This window comes from Aptenodytes forsteri, unplaced genomic scaffold (assembly GCF_000699145.1).
Source record: "Aptenodytes forsteri isolate BGI_AS27 unplaced genomic scaffold, ASM69914v1 Scaffold190, whole genome shotgun sequence".
NCBI classification, from domain to species: Eukaryota; Metazoa; Chordata; class Aves; order Sphenisciformes; family Spheniscidae; genus Aptenodytes; species Aptenodytes forsteri.
This window is the reverse complement of record NW_008794597.1, coordinates 489,558-508,937: the sequence shown is the minus strand read 5'-3', so window position 1 is coordinate 508,937 and position 19,380 is coordinate 489,558. Positions and strand designations below refer to the sequence as shown.

Below are 19,380 nucleotides of genomic sequence, written 5' to 3'. Positions count from 1 at the left end.
AAGACACACATCTGGTTTGGGGCTTTGCACAGTCCTCGAGTTAAACAGGTGCCACTGTAGAGACAAGTCCTGAGCCTATCATTTTGAAGTACCCACTTCATGTTATCAGTAATTTAGCCCCCACGGTAAACACAAACTAAAAGTCCTTGTACATAGCTGCTGCCTAATCTGTCCTCACCGGAGGCTCCCACCTGGACGTGGGGCACAAGGGATTCACCTGGGGAATCTCTTCCCCTGTGTGTCTCTTAACCAGAGCCATCCTGCAAAGCCATCTTCTAACTAATAGAAAGAATATAAAGACACCTGATTACCTTTGGTAGAAGAATGAGGTGTGTGCTGGTACTGCTGGTTACTTTCTCTTTGCTGTACCTTTCTGCATGTAAGAGAAATGCATTCCTGTCCAGGGACCCAGCCCAAATCCTTGGGGATTTGGGTAACTTCAGGATAGAACATCTTTCAGAGGGAGCTCTGATAATGATCCGTAATACATGTTTTATTTGTTTCTTCATTTTCCTGTTAAAATAATCCAAAAATACATGTTTTGTTTTCAGTCTGATGGAAGAAACAATATAGCAGTTGCCTTTTAGTTTTTAATTCGGTATTTAACATACACAAAACATTCCTTTAAATCTGAAAACTAAATTGCTCTCACAGAATTGCCTTCAAGTGTGTGTACTTCTGTGTCCTTTTGTGTATTGAGCTGTGTGCTTTCTAGAGACAATACTTATTTAAAATTACAGGAAAATATGCACTCCTCTAAAATGTAGAATGTTAATGTAAATACAGATCCAACATATTAAAACCAATGGATTTCCATGCCTTCTGCTGCAGACAGAGTCTGAAATCTCCTTCAGTCTCAACTAAACCAATGATAGTAATCAGAAATTATGGATTTCATTTTCTTTTTTTATTTTTTAAGTGTATTTCATCAACATGACTTTTCTAAATGGTAATTTTTGTGGTTTGGGATCTTGCAGGATTTCCCTCCCCCTCCCCCATCAGTAGTATTTTTTTCAAAATGTTTTACTGGAAACAAAAAAGGTTTTGCCAGGCTTGTGTGCTGTGAAAACACTGTAAGTTCCAGTTTGTTTACATCAGTACAGGAAGTCAGACAGAAAAATATCATAAGTGTATGCAATACAGTACAACAAAGGAATAGACACAGCAACTTCTAAGGAAAACATCATTTTTTTGTTCAAACCACATTTCTTGTTCAGCCTCCTTTAAGCACTGTGGCTGGGGAGGAAGACTCCTCTTACTTTTCCCTTGATGAAGAAGGAAGAACTACTTCTGATAAGGTTTTTTGCATCATTTCTAGCTCCAACTGCTTCCTATGTCCCCAGTTAGATATGACCCAGGATAGTGTAGAGGAAAAGGGCTCCCAGGGAGATCAAGGTGCTCTTATACAGGAGAAACAGGTTGTTCCCAAGTGACCAGGAATTGTCTTTGGGATCTCAAGGGTTTTGCCTCATTCCTACGGAGGCTTCTCTGGGGGAATTGGAACTGAGGGCTCCACATCAAAGGGCTGAGTCCAGTCTGAGGACTTTCTTGTTAAAGCACTACAACAGCAGACAATAGCAGAAAGCCTTTGTTTGTCTGGCATTTCTACAAGCATGAAAGTTTCATGAAAGGCAGGTCCCGCTTGACCAACCTGATCTCTTTCTATGACCAAGTGACCCGCTTAGTGGATGAGGGAAAGGCTGTGGATGTGGTCTACCTGGACTTCAGTAAGGCCTTTGACACCGTCTCCCACAGCATTCTCCTAGAGAAGCTGGCGGCTCACGGCTTAGACAGGTGTACTCTGCGCTGGGTCAAAAACTGGCTGGACGGCCGGGCCCAGAGAGTTGTGGTGAATGGAGTTCAATCCAGTTGGCGGCCGGTCACGAGCGGTGTTCCCCAGGGCTCAGTTTTGGGGCCGGTCTTGTTCAATATCTTTATCAATGATCTGGATGAGGGGATCGAGTGCACCCTCAGTAAGTTTGCAGACGACACCAAGTTGGGCGGGAGTGTTGATCTGCTCAAGGGTAGGAAGGCTCTGCAGAGGGACCTGGACAGGCTGGATCAATGGGCCCAGACCAATTGTATGAGGTTCAACAAGGACAAGTGCCGGGTCCTGCACTTCGGCCACAACAACCCCATGCAGCGCTACAGCCTTGGGGAAGAGGGGCTGGAAAGCTGCCCGGAGGAAAAGGACCTGGGGGTGCTGGTTGACAGCCGGCTGAACATGAGCCGGCAGTGTGCCCAGGTGGCCAAGAAGGCCAATGGCATCCTGGCCTGTATCAGAAATAGTGTGGCCAGCAGGAGTAGGGAAGTGATCGTGCCCCTGTACTCGGCCCTGGTGAGGCCGCACCTCGAATACTGTGTTCAGTTTTGGGCCCCTCACTACAAGAAGGATGTCGAGGTGCTGGAGCGTGTCCAGAGAAGGGCAACGAGGCTGGTGAGGGGTCTGGAGAACAAGTCTTATGAGGAGCGGCTGAGGGAACTGGGACTGTTTAGCCTGGAGAAAAGGAGGCTGAGGGGAGACCTCATCGCTCTCTACAACTACCTGAAAGGAGGTTGTAGCGAGGTGGGTGTCGGTCTCTTCTCCCAAGTAACAAGCGATAGGACGAGAGGAAATGGCCTCAAGTTGCAACAGGGGAGGTTTAGATTGGACATGAGGAAAAATGTCTTTACTGAAAGAGTGGTTAAACATTGGAACAGGCTGCCCAGGGAAGTGGTTGAGTCACCATCCCTGGAGGTATTTAAAAGACATGTAGATGTGGTGCTTAGGGACATGGTTTAGTGGGCATGGTGGTGTTGGGTTAACGGTTGGACTCGATGATCTTAGAGGTCTTTTCCAACCTTAATGATTCTATGATTCTATGATTCTAAGCCTGAGTTACACAGCATAATTGCAGCAGAGACCCTTCATGGCGTACATGAGCAACCTCCTTGTAAGTGGGGTTCTGCAGAAAGGCTGCTGCTGGCTGATTTTAGTGAGTAAGCACCATCGTGTGGCCATGGGTCTACTATTTTTATTGCTTTTATTGGAATTTTGTGTGTATACACACACAAACGTAGAAACATATTACTGTATTGAATTTTGGCCCAAGTTTTATGACATGTTCCCTTCCCCCTATTAAGACTTTCTTATCTGCATGCAGTCTTGCAGTGTTTGCTGATGAAGAGGGTTATTTGTGTCAGGGAAACTCAGGTGGAAGCATGTGATTTTCCAAGGTTTCATAGTGGAGAGCTGTTCAGTTGTTTGTCAAATAAGACTCTAATGTATTGAATTGGGCTCCTTTTTGCTGCCATCAGCCACTTGGCGAAATAGTTAGGGATTGTATGTAATTCCCATGTTTGTATAGTATGTCATGTCTGCATCCTAGAACCTACAACCTACAGATTTGGGCTTAATGGTAATTTTTTCTGCTTATGATAGCACAGTGTCGCAGTCAGATAAATAACCATCGTTGCACACTTGTTTTGTAAAAATTTTGACTTAGTAGCTTCTTGCTGGTGCATGTGTTTTCTCTGGCAGTCTGTTACAAGGCAGAGGTTTGGATTTAATTTTGGAAGCATAAAAGAATATCCTTTTCCCAGGTAGGTTATATCTGAGGGCCCCAATCATGCAAACATTTATGCAGTAGGGTCTTGGCTGAGCCTGGAGCCAAAGCTCAGGGATAAGAGTTTGTAGGGTCAAGGCCTCAGTTAGACACAAACCACAAAAATAGTAAGTAGTTTTTATGGAAGGGAAGAATGAATGCAAATAGAAAAGAAGACAGAAGGAAATCTCTGTGCTGGAAAAAGGTATTTCACAGGGAGACTGTAACACTGTATAAGAGAAATCTAAATCCCTTCAGGAGGACATTTGAAAGATGTAGTGGATGGTGTTAGCAGCTGTAAGATAACGTCTGCATTCATAATTGTGTTTAACATTAGGCAATGCTAATATTTTTCTCATGATGGGTCAAGTCATAGAGATTTATTTTCACTGAAGTGGGTGTAACATACTGCATGATTTGCTCTGGTGAATACTGAGAGTCCTCTCATAAGCCTGGGAAGATTTTTAATGCCAGAACTGAGGAGTAAGACGTATTTCTTTACAATTTTCCCTCTTAGCTAAAAAGTTTAATTGTGCATATCTGAGGCACTTGCTATTCTGGATCTTCCTGTTTCTGTAATGCATTGGAGTTAGTAATGAACTGTCCTCCAGAGGCCTCTTGTGCATGTGTGCTTCCTTAAAGTCTGTTGAAGTGTCTGGAAACATCTGCTTCAAGATGGTCTGTTTGGAAAGGCTGTCACCAGACTTTGGGTCCTGGAAGCCACATGTTCTCCCAATCCAAGACAGTCTGCTTATTGATTTTCCCCAGAAATTATTTTCCTCATTTCCTCATTCAGCCACTCTCCTGAGTGATTATCTCAAATGTAATCTCCTCACCTGTCCAGGTCATCTTAATAAAACTATTCATCATTAGCTGGCTATCAAAGCCAAGAGAGAAGTAATAAAAGATAAGTGGCAATAAATGCTGCTAGCCCATTTCCATGGAAGGAGTTACGATGTGGGCATGAAGCTTGTGTCAGCATCTCTGAACGAGGAGGTCTCTTCCTCAGCTGAACAACCATCTTTGTCTGCCAGCGTGGCCTCAAGATCCTCTGGAGCCCATCGTGTCTGAGAAAAAAGTGCCATTGCCAGGGCGGGTGGTTTTATTTTAGAGATTTTTCTGCCTTCCCTACAAGCTTTCATAGTCAAAGGTAAAACTTAGTGATGCTCGAATGCAGGAGGCAGCAGGTACATCTGCCCCAGCAGCTGGAGGGCACCGAGTTATAAACCCCATCTCTCTGGGCTGCCTGCGTCGAGCCAGCATTTCTGCAGAAAGCTGCCGTTTCCTCCAAAGACCCAGTCCTTGTTTGTTTGACTCTACAAAGCTCCACGCATTTTCAGCTTTGTTAGCAATAAACTAAAACTAGTATAATACATCCCCTTAGTGCTGGAGTATGAGGAGATATCTATCACCCCAAACTGTACTGATTATAAAATCAATTCTTATAATGATGTGGCTTCTGCTGTTGGATCCGGTCATTATCAGTTCCAATCCTGCAGACTAATCGTGCGCTTTTTCAGATTAGAGAGACCAATTTAAAACTGTTACATGGACAATTAATTTGATGCAACCAAACCCTCAACAGACTTTCATCTGGATTGCTGGCATGGTACTAAAGCACTGATAGAAATAAAATCCCCTTTGCTTCTGTCTGCTGTGCAGAAATTTGCATTTTATTTTTCCCATGCCTACATTGATTTATTTGCGAATATGGCGTCATTCCCTTTGGAGAAGGCAGGAAGACACAGTATTGGTGCCTCCTGATAATCCCTTTCAAAGACTTACGTGTACACTATTTTGCTCTAAATGTGAAATCACTGTTAATACTCAGTTGGTTAAATGGGTATCCCACTTATTTAGTCAGGTCAGTACAACATGTGTGTATATCTTCAGCAAAGTAAAGAGGTGATGAGAAGAGTCAGTGCTTGAATTCATTTTTGAAATGTCAATAACTGCTAAGATATATTAGCCTGTAACTCCCTGGTGATCAATAAATCATGGTAGGGAGACAAGTTTTTCATGTTCACAACGAAAGTGGCAGGAGAAAGTGTCAACTATCTATTTTTAAAAGGTCAAAAGCCTCTAATACTTTTAAGAAAAATATATTTTCTTTTGTAACCTGTTTAAATCAATGTAGTAGCATTTTGCTGTCACTTTAGAGGGAAGTTTTCAAAAGGAAATTTCAGATTGGCTTGTTTCTGATCAGACTGAAAGAAATAAGAGCTTCTCCATCTATGACATGGAGACAGAGGTAGCCAGGTGTTTAATTTTTCAGTTCAGACACATCGCAGGCTGTTCCCACGGGTGCTCACCCAGTGAATGCTGGGCAGGATTGCCTGTGTGACACCACACTACTGCTAATTCCTTCTTAAGCTTGACATAAATTGTGGCATCAGTCAAACCACTGAGTAAAACTGACCTGGCAAATTGCTCTAAAGAGTATTTATACTTAAAGACGGGGGGGAAAGATAAAAATTGTTGGCCTTTTTTTTCTTCTCTTTTCCCTTAAATCAATGCAAAGCTATTGATTTGTTGCAGTGCAGAGAGCCCAGTGAGGCCACCTGCTCTGAGAATCAGTACCTGATACCTCCAGTATCGCTGCTAATTGCAGGTATCTATAGCGTGAAAAAAATTGTTCACAGGAATCCACAGGATATTTATGCCACAATAAACTGCCTCAAAGGCTGAGGATAAAAGGCCAAAAGGCCCAATTATGATGTATCACAGGAAATATAAGGTGGACAGATCAAGTGTATAGCCCATGTACGTACCTGCTTTGGAAAGGAATTTAAGGAAAGCTGCTGGAGTTTGCAGGGAGTGGGTCACTACAGAGGAGGGCAGTGGGGCTGGAAAGGCGGGAAATCCCCTCTTCATACCATGTGGCATGTCTGTGGGCAAGATGCACGCACCAAACAAGAGCCCGAGAAACCTCGACACACAGGGCAGCCCCCTCTGCTAGTCTGCCACAGTGAGATGAAACGCAGAAATCCGTAAATCCCACATTCACTGTGGTCGTCATACAGCCAAGCTCACCAGCTGGGCACCAGTTACTCTACGTCATTCCTGCTGCTGGTATTACAAGCTCTTTGTGTTCAAGAGCGTACGTCCCTGGGCACTGTGTAAGCGACTGATGCTGTGATCTGCTTCTAAGCTGGTCTTCTGCCATGCGTATGCTTTGCTTTTCTTTCGACACAAGTTTCCACTTACTCATCTATGTTAAACTTCTATATCTGTATATATGCATACATACATACATATACACGTACATACATACACACGCATTTGTTTTAAATAGGTACATTTCCTAGCAGGAGAAAAATGACCCTCTCCCTGTCTGTGTGCCCCGCTCTGATCCTGAAAGGAATTCTTATCATAAAAGACATATAAATGTCCAGTCTTTTATTCTTTCATTATTTTGAAATGTGAGACCACTTGGCTGCAAGACCATTAGTTTGTGAGTTTAATGCAGTCTTGCTTTTGCTGTAAGACTTTGATTAGTCTAAAAGACTTTTTCTTTAGAGAACGACAAAGAAACTGCCATGAACTATAAATTCCTTGCTAATAGAATTGTTTAAAAGGCCATTTCAATGTATCTTGATTTTTATGGGTCGCACTTTGAGTGCAGCTGGTTTGAAGAGGAATACTTCCTATGCTTCACACTGGGCTCTGTCACAGATGTCATGATGATGTACCCCCAGCCCTGCCTAAGGGCAGCTTTGCAGGCAGGTTAAACTGAGCTAAGACTGTACTGCCACTAGGCAGCACCTTCCTCCTCCTCTTCGTTTTCCATCTCTGTCCTTACTGTTACTGGCTCTGGCTATCGCACATGGAAACGCTACACTGCAATCAGTTGCTTGCGAATAAGTAAGAATGATTACAATTTACTACGTTAGTGGCAAATTAGAGGAAATTCCTTAGTCGTGTGATGTTGTCACACCTTAAAGTCTTACATTCTCTTTGAAGAAAAATAAAAACAATTATCCTTTGTGCTTTTGTAAAACGTTTTTACTGAATAGTTTTTCCTCTTTTAGGCTGTGTTTGCGTAAACAATTTATGCTTTTGAGGATCACTGTTGATTTCAATAGAGCTGTGCATTCAGTGGAAACTAAGCTTAGCAGACGCCTAAGCACTTTGCAACCACTGGGTGGTTTGGGGTTTTGGAGGTTTGGGTTTTTTTAAGAAATTGCCCCTGACTGTTTTGCATACCATCTATTCAAAGGCTTGCATGCATCAGAAATGATGCTCAAATTGCCATCTGGATTTGCTGTGATAGCTAGCAGTAGAGCTAATAGCATCATTCATTACAAACAAACAACATAATAACAGTCCCATCTTCTCTTGTGATGACATATAATGAGATATGCATTATAAGCAATCATCTGTTTGTGTGTATTTATACAGTAAGACAAATCACTTGCACAAATACTAGCCAGCAATCCCCTTTTTCTCTTTGTAGCTGCTGCTGCAGGTATTATTTGCTCTCCTCTACAGAGGATCTGAGTCTGCTGAGTCGGCTGTTTGATGTGAGCAGCAGTGGTTTGTACTTTTAATGCCAGAGATACCTGTATCCAAGACAGTGTTCTTTCGGTTTTCCATGAGCAGGGTGTGCATTTTTTGCCAGGTACGAATAAATTGTTCATGCACATTATACAACCAAAACCCAGACTAGTGCTGCCCATTGCTCACAGTGTGTGACTGATCCCCTAAACTGAATGTTTTTTTTTAATTTATCTTTCTTACCTGAATGACAGCTTGTAACAGGTGTACGGACACCCCAAAGGACACGAATAGCAATGGCCTTCTGTCAGAAAATAGCACTTTAGTGCTGTAAACTGGGATTCATCTGCGAAGAATGATGATGAGTAAGGTCATCACCAACAGGATTTCCTGGACAGAGTGTAGCAGAGGATGCACAATTCATTGCGGGGGACAGAGGGTCTTGTCCTTTTCCCTCACCCCCCACAATCCCATGAACACAGAGGACAAAGCCCAACACCAGAAGGGTTACTGCCTTCTGCCATTGAAAAATTTCCCTTCTGTTCCCTTTACTTGTCTTGAGAGGGTCATAACCACTACGGCTGCAGTAGAAGTTTGCTTGAGCTGGAAGACAGCAAAAATCATTTTAAATGGATGTATTTTCATTACCTGTTAAAGAAAATGACTGTCACCTTTGTACCGGTGAATGGGAATATTAGAATGAAAGCCAAGTCATTCCCCAAATCTCTGAAACACCCCCCTCATACGAGTGCTATTTAATTCTTTTAAAAACTTAATCTTTTAAAAACTTAATCTTGTAAAAACAGTTTAGAGATTCCTATCTTCCTACTTCTCTTTCATCCCTTCCTTAACCATGCATTCTTCAAGCCTTCCAAAGTGTCGTGGCCTGCTCGTGCCCTACTTTAATCAGATCTGTATCTTCGATTTCTCAAACCGAAATAAAGCCCATAACCCATCCCACTCTTAGGAAGCCAAAACACTCTCCTGATGCAGAAACATTCAGTTTTAAGCATTCCATTAAGAGAGGTATATCATCCAAGTTGTTCCAAAGTTAGATAGCAGATTGGATCATAAAAAATTATTACCCTCGACAGCCCTATCTGTCGGGTGAGGTCACTACTGTATTGTGGTTTCTTAATAAACTTTGTTTGCCTGTATAAGGCCAACAAATCTACAGCATTTTTCCCTGAGCTGTTTAGTGGCGTGAAATCTCTTCTGGCTAAATGGATTTGTTGGTATTAAATGTTCTGCTTTTTCTGTGATTTTTTTTTTTTCTAGATAACTGATTTTTAGATTGTGGGGAATGGCAAATACACTGCTGACCACCCAAAAAGAACATGAGCAAAACCAAACCAAATCTTAAAAGTCTGAGACACCTCCCATGTTGTTAAATCTTCTAGACTGTAGTTAAGAGAGTTGTACTGTCATATAAATACAGCATAGAGGGTGATTGCTTCTACCATATATCTTATAATGCATTATTTTTAAAGAAAACAGGAAGATAATAAAAAGTCTTTGAAACATCCCTTGCAACGGCCGTGTACCTTGCATGGCGTGAAGGAATCCCAGTCTCAGTCAAAGCATTTTTTTGCTGCTGAAACATAAATAATAAAGAGGAACTTGTTCACATGCAAGCTGGTGGTTCAGCACTGCTAAACAAATGCAGTTCTCATCACACCCTACTGAGCACCTATTGTCAGTCCTCATGTACTTTTATTTTCTTGTTCTCCAGTCAGTATAGAGCTCCCAGAGCAGAGGAGAGCTGGGTTTCTTCTGTAAAAACCTTGAGGAAACAGGAGGGAGAGCTTCTTATTAAAATAAAAAATATCAAACCACTGAGGCGTTTTTTAAAGCAGAAAAGGTCAGATGAGCAACTTATCTTCTTTTGCAAGGCTTTTGTTTGTCTTAAATGGGCAGGTAATTTGTCAGGTACGGTTCAGTTGTTAGTCAGAAGGAAGTGGAATACTTTTTATATTACTTGTAATAATTTTTGTGATTACTTTTGTGACTCTGCACCTATCGTTATGTTCTATTGTTTTACCTCAGGCCTGTTTGAATCTATTTGCAACCAATACACTTTCAAAAGAACAAGACATCCAGGAACAAGTGCCAACCAGTTTGCAATCTGGCTATTTATCCAAGGTTTCATTCCAAAGATGTGCACAGTTACCTTGCCGTTAAAATCCAGTAGACCATCACACTATCACCGAGTTATATCTGTATTACAGATTTTACTCCCTACAGCTGACCTCGGCCTGGGAAATAGTGGTTTTGCACCATTTCCAAAAATGGCAGTGGGGAATCTTTTGGCATAACTGTCTTTACCTCAACTTTCCTGGTCACTGCCAGCATAAGGGATGTAATCAGGACAGGATGCACTGCAGTAATTACCCCTTGATTCACCAGGAGAACTCCTGAGCTCTAAACTACACCAGAGCCTGAGCCATCTCTTTGCCATCCCACAGATTAAGGCAGGAAAAAAAATGTATTCTGGACCAGCAGGAGATGCATTCTGGTGTGTTGATAACAGAAAACTAGCCATTTTTATTCTGCAGTTCTGTGGCTGAAAGCGGACATTAATTGTATATAGAAGAGGTCAAACTGTGTTTTCTCCAAGGCGTGGAAGACTTCTTCACGTCTGTGGTCTCCAGCTCCTGCTAATAAGGATGTGTCTGCTGGTGGCTTAATTTTAATCTCTGTAATTTACGTCAGGTCAAGACAGCATCATGCCCTACTGCTGAAGTTGTGTCATATTTCTTGGGAACTTTTTAGCTGTCTTCTCTATTTCAGTCGCCTTTCACCCCCTCTTTTCTTCACCGAGTTAAAAGCTTTCATTAAATCTTTATCAGTAATTAGTGATGTCAGAGATCCAATAGCCAATGATGGATGGGCCCTGCCTTCTAATACACAGGGAATGGTGACAGCAGCGGGTGCAGGACTGCCATTACAGATACAAACTTCAGCCTCAGAAGATGTCTGTTCCTGACTGTTGTTGTTTGGCTTGGTGGCAGCTCATCGGTGGTTTTGGGGTCTGTTTTCTTATCTGATATCCACCTTATTTTTAAAACTCATCAGTAACCTAGGAAGAAGTTGCTTGTTAATTTTTCACTTGTCCATTCTCTGTTTCACCATGGCTTGAAATATCTTGACTTTTAAATTATTTTTCAGAGAGATCTCACAGAATGATGCCTTGGAGGTCATAGAAGCAAATGTGTTTTCCAACCTTCCCAAACTACATGAAATGTAAGTAATAAGCAATCTAAATTCAAAGGAGACAATTATAAAGATTCATTATAGGCAAGTATCAAAGGTTTTGCAGTTTGCTTCAGGTAAGCTCTGAAGAATTCATAGCGATAAGGGAGCATTTGAAATCTCCCTTTGTCTTTTCCATCTTCTTATTTAACTGTCCCTTTCTTTCCCTGGTCAGCGAAACTTATCTATAGGCAAGTATCAAAGGTTTTGCAGTTTGCTTCAGGTAAGCTCTGAAGAATTCATAGCGATAAGGGAGCATTTGAAATCTCCCTTTGTCTTTTCCATCTTCTTATTTAACTGTCCCTTTCTTTCCCTGGTCAGCCTGAAACTTATCCTCGAACCACTGCTGATATCAAAAGGTGGTGGGGTCTGCCGGTCTGTGGCAGGCTGCTCTTTGAAGTCATGCAGATCTTCTGCTGTCAAAAAGAAAATCTCAGCGTATAGTACCACTACATCATGGGGCAACCACAGATATTTTAGGATCAATATATTGATGTATTTCCTCTGATGTTTCATTTTCTCTTTGCAGAAGAATTGAGAAGGCCAACAACCTCGTGTACATTGATCAAGATGCCTTCCAACACCTTCCGAGCCTCAGATATTTGTAAGACCTTTTGCAAGTACTGTAGTAATTTTTAATGATACAGATGTGTTTCTGTCCAGCCTGTGCTGAGCACTTTTGGTAATAAGACAGGATAATGCCCTCTCTCCCCCTGCTAGTTGCACATGTCAATCCACATTTTCATCCCCAGGCCTGCACACAGTCCTCAGAAAAGCTGAAGATAATACCCTCCATGGAGTATTCACACACAGAAGATCCTTGAGCCTTTCTAAGCAACAGGTTGAAACTGAGTGATGAGAAAAGGAGCTGGGCCTTTTTTCCCTCTGTAAAAACAAATTTAGGTTGAAATGCCTCCCGAGAGCTTTGGGACAAAATCTCTGTCATCTGTCTTTGCTATGGCTCTGCCTTCTGTTATACTTCATACACATGGTATTAAGCATTCAACTTCTCTTTTCTTTAGCAATGGCAGTGCTATAGCAATGGTTTCATTAATGCTTAATGTGAGATGATTAAAACCTTAGAGTACAAACATATTGGTGTATGGTATAACTTTATTTCATTAGCCAGCTTCATCAAGAATGCTGCTTGCACAGCTGTGGTTGCCACATCTGCTCCCATGGGGTTGCCATCACAATTCAGTGATAATTGACTCCATCCTTAAAATAAACTGTTACCCAAAAATATTTTCACAGCTTTTAGCGCGTGATCTTAACATGACTAATAATCCCTCCTATGCATAAAACCCCAATGAAGTCCAATGAAGTCCAATGAACTCTGTTTAACAGTAATTGGTTTTAATGGCTGTAGCTTAAGCTCCCATGGTGTTCTTTGCTGAACAATGGCATATACACCCAGCAGGATATTAGCTTAACTTTTCCACCTGAGCACATATACCTAACCTTGTTTTCCTTACTTACACAAGAAACCTTACTCATCCAAGAAGCCTGATCATGATTTCTACATTTGAGTACATAAGAGTAAGTGCTTAATTCTCTGGTTAGATATTTCTTAAAGATGGAATGAAATCAGGTCAGTGGTCTAATAAGCATAGCTCTCGGTAAGCTAATGAGTGTTTAAGGTCTCTGAAAATCCATAGCATCTGACAGGTTCTGAGCTCAGAAATGCCAAGAGGCATTGGTTTGAATTTGAAGTTTAAGATTTGAAATTTAAGGTTTGGACTTTAAGAGGTAAGGCATATTTAGCGCTACACAAGCCATTATGGTTTAAACCCTCATTGAACTGGAATATGTGGTTAGAGTTGCGGTAGGATTGTTGTTCTCCCCAGTATTTTTACCAATATCTGCTTTATCAAATTCACCAGGCAGCTTGATAAACTTTAATTTTTTTATGTCCATAACAGAAACACAGATTTTTCTCTTGGCAGCAGGGAAATAAAACTTTAAATTTGCATTGTCATGAGGAGAAATCATATGCCTTTTTCCTTTGGTTTCAAGCCTGAGTCATTCAGCAGTGACTGCTGTCTTTGAGTAATTCTGGCTACCTGTGAACGAAAACACAGCATTTGTTTATCCCGTGTAAAATCCCCGGAACAAGCTGCTATGGGTAGTACAGTTGTCAGGTGTACAGATGGTTAGGAAGAATGGGAGCACATTTATCTCATACAAAATTGAAGAACAAGAAGAAGAAATGAGAACACAGTAATGAACACACTAATTTCAGTGACTTTTTAAATGTGGGAGGGACACACAAACTATAGGTCATGAGGAAAAGGTAAATCCCCACTTTAAATATCTGAAGTACTGGAAGTTTTTCTCTTGACTTTAGTGGATACTCCCTCTTTTGAATAATTTCATTCCACGCTCCCATACACATTTGGCTCAAACATTCAGACATGCTACCTGTATAAAAATTCAGCTGCAGCAGCTCTACTATGACCTATAGAAGCAACAGATTAAAAATATAGAGGCTTGCTTGTCTAACTAACCATTCCTCACTCCTCTTTAGTTAGTTCTACTTACTGGCTGAAATCAGAGGAAAATATATTTCAGATACTTTTTAAGGTATTCTCTCTTGTGGGCACACAGGACTGGAAGAGACTCCCCAGAATACTGTATCCCATTTCTTACTGGCTCCACTCCATGTATCCCATTAATTAAGTGCTTTATGGACATTTCCCTACTTTCTCTTTTTTTTCCAGGGGAGGCTTTTCCAGAAACTCAATGATTTGGTGACTAGAAATTTTTCTCTAATTTTATTCATGGCCACTTCATTCACATTCATTCTTGTGCCAAAGCACAATTTTCTCTAATTTAAATTGATAAAATCCATCTTTGGTGTTTACTCCACTAATGGATTTATGCTGCATCCCCTCTGTGCCTTCACTTTAGGAGGCAAAAAAAAAACCCCTCTTGTCTGACTATAAATAGTACAAAAGGTGCAGGCTTCACGGCTCTGAGAGTCTGAATAGATGAATGTCTTTCATGCTAATTACAAGGTTTGAGGTAGCTGCGCTGGGGGTATAAATCAGTGCAACACCTTTGGCTTCAGTGGAGCTACACCAGTTCACACCATAGGGATCAGGGAGCAGGACCCAAAGTCCCTGTAGGAGCCTTCCACGTAGCAGTGAGCTCGGTGTAATGCTGAGTTACATCATGCTCAGGTCACTCCCTCTACACACAGTCATATCTTTGTGCTCTCTTTTGGCACATTTCTTAGGAAAGACTGCCATTTTCTCCATCCCCTTGTTTCACTCACTGGTGCTTGCCCTTTTAGAAACCTCCCCTTGAAAAGGCAGAGAGTTTTACTGTTTGAAAGAATAGGACTGTTAATTTAATGAGAAAGCAGATACCTTGATGGAAGGCTGCAAAATGGCAGCTGGTAAAGGTAACCCAGTCCTGGTATTCACCTTCCAGTGACGTACAAGGAAGGGTCAATTAGTGAAAATATAAGGCAAGATGCTGAGGGGAGCTCATGTGGGACTAGAGTTTAAAATAATTCAGAAAAGGGTTAAGCATCTGTGTCGATAGAAATGCTATCAACAGCTATTTGAGAAATTATAAAAATTTTAAGGCCATGAACGGAAACTAACAAACCTTTGTACATCACAGCCTAATTCTCCCGTTAACTGCTGGAAGTTAGGAAGGAATAGCAAGTGATTTCATAAATATCTTGTTACAAAACAGATTAGGAGATTCTGTCCGACCATACATGGGGTTGGTGTGAGTGGAAAAGCAATGTGGGACCTGATGCTGGTCCCACTGGGACGAACTCCTGTTGCCCATGTAGTGTATCTTCTCCCCAGCTGGGGTCCATGCCAGCTTCCCAAATAGTCCACGTCGAGGCAGCAGAACTGGAGGTGGAGGCCTGTACTCAGAGAGGTCTTTGGCCCAGCCTTCTGCTGCAGACCCTGCCATAGACCTCTGTAGCCCTTCCTGGTCTGACCGACCAGTCAGAACGGCTGGCACAGGCACCCCTGTATCTCAGTGTAAAGAGGTATAGTGAGACCCAGCTGCAACCAGCATGCCAAAGCAGGGGGACTCGGGTACCTGCCCATTGCCGGGCTCATTGTGGTTCTTTCTGAAGTTTCCAGCCACGGTGGCAGTCTGGCAGGGTACGAGGCACATGGTCTGATTCCTCACAACAGTGCTGTGTCTGTGACAGAACTGTGAAAACACAATTCAGAAAATCTCGCAGAAAAATATATGTTTACTGACAGTTTTCATTAAAAAAAAAGAGAACAATTAATCAGTGTTAATGCCTGAGACTGAGCCTAGGCACCATAGCCCATCAGTTTAATGACCTTTGCTTGCAAGGCTTTCTCTGTGCTGCTTCAAAAATAGTTGTATCGCCACTAGGTCTTATTTATGGGCAGGCAAGCTCTGGCTAGCCTTGTCAGTCCTCTCATCAGCTTCATGGGCTCATTACAGCCACTAGCTGTTGAACATTAATATGCTTTTATCTCTATCAGCTTGGGTACAAATACATTTCCCACTCATCCCATTCCCTTTGTTTCCTGCATCATCATTACTGGTATGGCAAAAACACTAAGGAGAGAAAAATGCTAAAAAAATGCAATGCTGAAATACTCTAAACCTTCTAGAAAAACGCAACCTTAACTTTCTCACCAGTCTTTTAGAAGCAGTGAAGAGAATTGTTAATTGGTCTTCTTGGATATATGCCAAAGAGACAGACTGCTTCAAAATGGTAACTTATTGACCTTTTCATGGGTACAAGATTATTTATCTGGCTCTCATTAGGGAGAGCTGTGGCATTGTCTGTTTAATAATGTAGTGATGGCTTTTCAAACCTATTTTCTTTCCAAAATTAGTTCTCATGTGTAATCTGTGTCCTTTGGTTCTTTTTTACAGTGGATGTGTCGACATCCTGTATTAAGCAATCTTAGCTTAAAATAGAAAGATTTAAATGTAACACTGCTTTCAGATCAATTTTGAGGGCATACAGCTGGATTGTTGGAGGGGAGGGGAGGGGAAGTGTAGGTCGCAAAAGCATGTGCTTTATCTGCAAAATAGTTTGCATTGTGGAGAGCAGAGCCCAACTCCAAAGTCTTGCAGCTGCTTGTACCTGCCTGGTCTTATTTTGTGGAGGACCTGACACTCGTGTACCTGGCATGCTTCCTAAACCCAAACCTGTATTTGCTGCAGATGCAGCGAAGTCCACAGAATTGCTGACCCTTTGCATGGAGTTGGCTCTTCAATAAAAAGAAATGATGCTCCACTCCTTCCTTTTACATGGCAGCCTCACGGTTAAAGACCTTGCCCCAGAAGTGGGTGTTGTGGATTATAGGCTCAGCTTAGCCTGCAAGGCTGGGACACATGAGTCAGAGGAATCTCTTGCTGCAGTCAGGCTCGCGTGCATTATAAATTAACCAGCATGATTAAGGGACACAAAAATAATGCTAGCTGAGTGATGTTGTATTTATCTCTGCCTACCTTGGGTTTGCAATTTAGCAAATACTCACAATAAGTTGATGAGGTAAACCGTGTTCCCAGTTTTGTCAGAGTAGCTCCTACCAATTTGGCACAAAAAAAGAGAGGCGTGTTGCTATATCTGGAGATAAGCAGCCAGAATCTTCCAGGAATTTGTTTCTGAAAGATTTTTTTTTTTCTCTGCTGATCATGGTGCTATATTTTCTTAAGTGCTGACTCCAGTAAGCCTTTTCAGAAAGACAATTAATGTTTTGGAAAGCAGCCATCAGCTATCTGAAAAACAGGTTCTTACCAAGCTGTTTATGCATGGCAAGGGGGGACTCAGTTATAACACAGATTAAAGAGGACACTTGTTTAAAGTGCGGCTACTAAGGACGTATATGTTATATGGTAAATATATTGACAAAAGTGTCCTGCAGGAAAGATATTCCGTAAATTGGATTATCTACATTCTAAAAAGATTATCCACTTAAAGGCCTCTAGAGATCTGCTGGTGGAATAAAAAGAGAGGGAAGATCTAGGCTGTAGTCTAGCTAAATTTTTTTTAGTTCTTTTTCTGCAATTAATTAAAAGAACATCCTCTCCTGCTCCTAATCACCGTTCTGTGCCTCTGTGCAATCAGTGCTTTGTGCCACCTGTAGATTTACTTCAATATGTAATGATTTGTCAAAGATGCTTTCCTCTTCATCTCATGCTGCTCAGTTGACACCAGTACAAATTGAGCCCTGAACACTTTGGGATTACTGGAAAGATCAGGACTATGGCATCACCCAAAGCCTTGAACGTATTTTTTCACACATGTATGGTGAAAGCCCTGCTAACCAGTATGGCATTTTGTTATGTTGGGAGTAAGTTGCCATTGGGAGCAGTGTTTGAATAGCATATGTTAGAGTACTATCATCTTTCATTACTGCAACATGAGGATTGAGATTTTCTTGGGAAAGTACTGTAGAAAGGAAAGCTTCTCATGTCTTCTCCTCTGTCCTGCAATAGCCACACACTACTTGGCAGCAGTTTGCTTCTTCATTTACCTACTAAAGAAAATGCATGCCATAATTCGTATTTAACAAGTGGCTCGTAAAAAGAATTGCATGAATTTTTAGCACATGACTCATTTAAAATTAAAGGCAACTTTCAACTAAAACCCTGTACATCTCCAGTAATTTAGAGAGTGTACTTTAAAATACTGTAAGGGAGGAGTTACAGCTTCTTCTATTGCTTCTAATTTTTTCAGCTAACTCCTTTTACAAAGTGTAAGTGCAGAAGTACTTTAAATAATAAGGGCCTTGTGAAATCCACTTCCTTCATTAATCATGCTTTCTATTTAACTATATGTAACAGTTTTTCAAAGGCATTTTTGTAGAGCTTTCTTGGTCACATGTGACAGCTGTTATTTTTAAGCTAATGAAATGTCAGACCTCTCTGACTCCTGAGACGAAACAGTTGTGACATTTCAGCAACTTTCCCAAATTGGCTTCTTGAATATTCACTATGCTGCTTTAATTTTTTCCTGCATATAATGCATTGCTTTTTGTTATAAGATGAGACAGATAACAAGTTGGCTTTTCAACATCTGAGGATATCCAGATACCGCCTCGGGGAGCTCAGAGCAGTACTTACGCAAGTGAATGACTATTTTATGGACCTGTGTGTCACCCTGAGTGCCCAAATGTAGGATTTGGTTGTCACATGGAGGTGTTCAGTTTCAGTTCAGATTATGAAACCTGAAAGGTTGGAACTGTCCTGAAATAATCTACGTTCGTAACAAACATCCAGTGAATGCTGTTACTTTTTTCCCATCTCAACCAGTGCTTTTCATCACCATTCAACTCTTCAGGAATGAATCTGCAAAAAAAAAATCCCATCCAGTAATGAAAGAATATTGTTCTGTTTAAGTGCCAGGACAAAAAATACCTTCCATATACTACTAATACTTTCCCTAAGGAACCAATATTCTCAGTGAAAGTTTACCTTCTCTACCATCTCACATATTAAAGATATAACTAAACTTTCAAGAACCCAAATTTTCTCTTTGTTTGGTAGAGTCAAAATGGGACATTTGGTGACTGGGGAAAAAATCCCAGCCGGTCGGAGCCCAGCCTGGTCCAGCTCCTCCTCCCTCCTGCGCTCAGCCCTCCTTCCAGCCATCAGCAGCCACCAGCCATCTCCTGCTGCATGGCAATATCATGTTTGTCCTGCCCTTGCTACTGCTCTGGATAACAAAATTTGCTTAAATTAGATGTGGTACAGGTCTGTGGATACCTGTGACCACGTTTCGCCGCTGGCTGTGGGCACAGGGTTGTCCTTCAGAGTCAGAGTTTCTGGGATGGTGTTTCATGGACAGGAACCGTAATGCAGAGGCCAGTGATCACAGAATCATAGAATCATAGAATCATAGAACCATAGAATAGTTTGGGTTGGAAGGGACCTCTAAAGGTCATCTAGTCCAACCCCCCTGCTGTGGACAGGGACATCTTCCACTAGATCAGGTTGCTCAGAGCCCCGTCCAACCTGACCTTGAATGTTCCCAGGCATGGGGCATCCACCACCTCTCTGGGCAACCTGTGCCAGTGTTTCA

General features: G+C 41.7%; 1 protein-coding gene across 1 annotated transcript in view; it reads left to right on the top strand.

The window, feature by feature from the left end:
* LOC103893542 (follicle-stimulating hormone receptor) overlaps positions 1-19,380 on the top strand; it is a 94,709-nt gene that overhangs the window by 47,474 nt on the left and 27,855 nt on the right. Inside the window, exons 3-4 of the mRNA XM_009272697.1 lie at positions 11,250-11,324; positions 11,863-11,937. Coding sequence (XP_009270972.1) covers positions 11,250-11,324; positions 11,863-11,937 — 150 coding nt within the window. The remainder of the gene's footprint in view (positions 1-11,249; positions 11,325-11,862; positions 11,938-19,380) is intronic.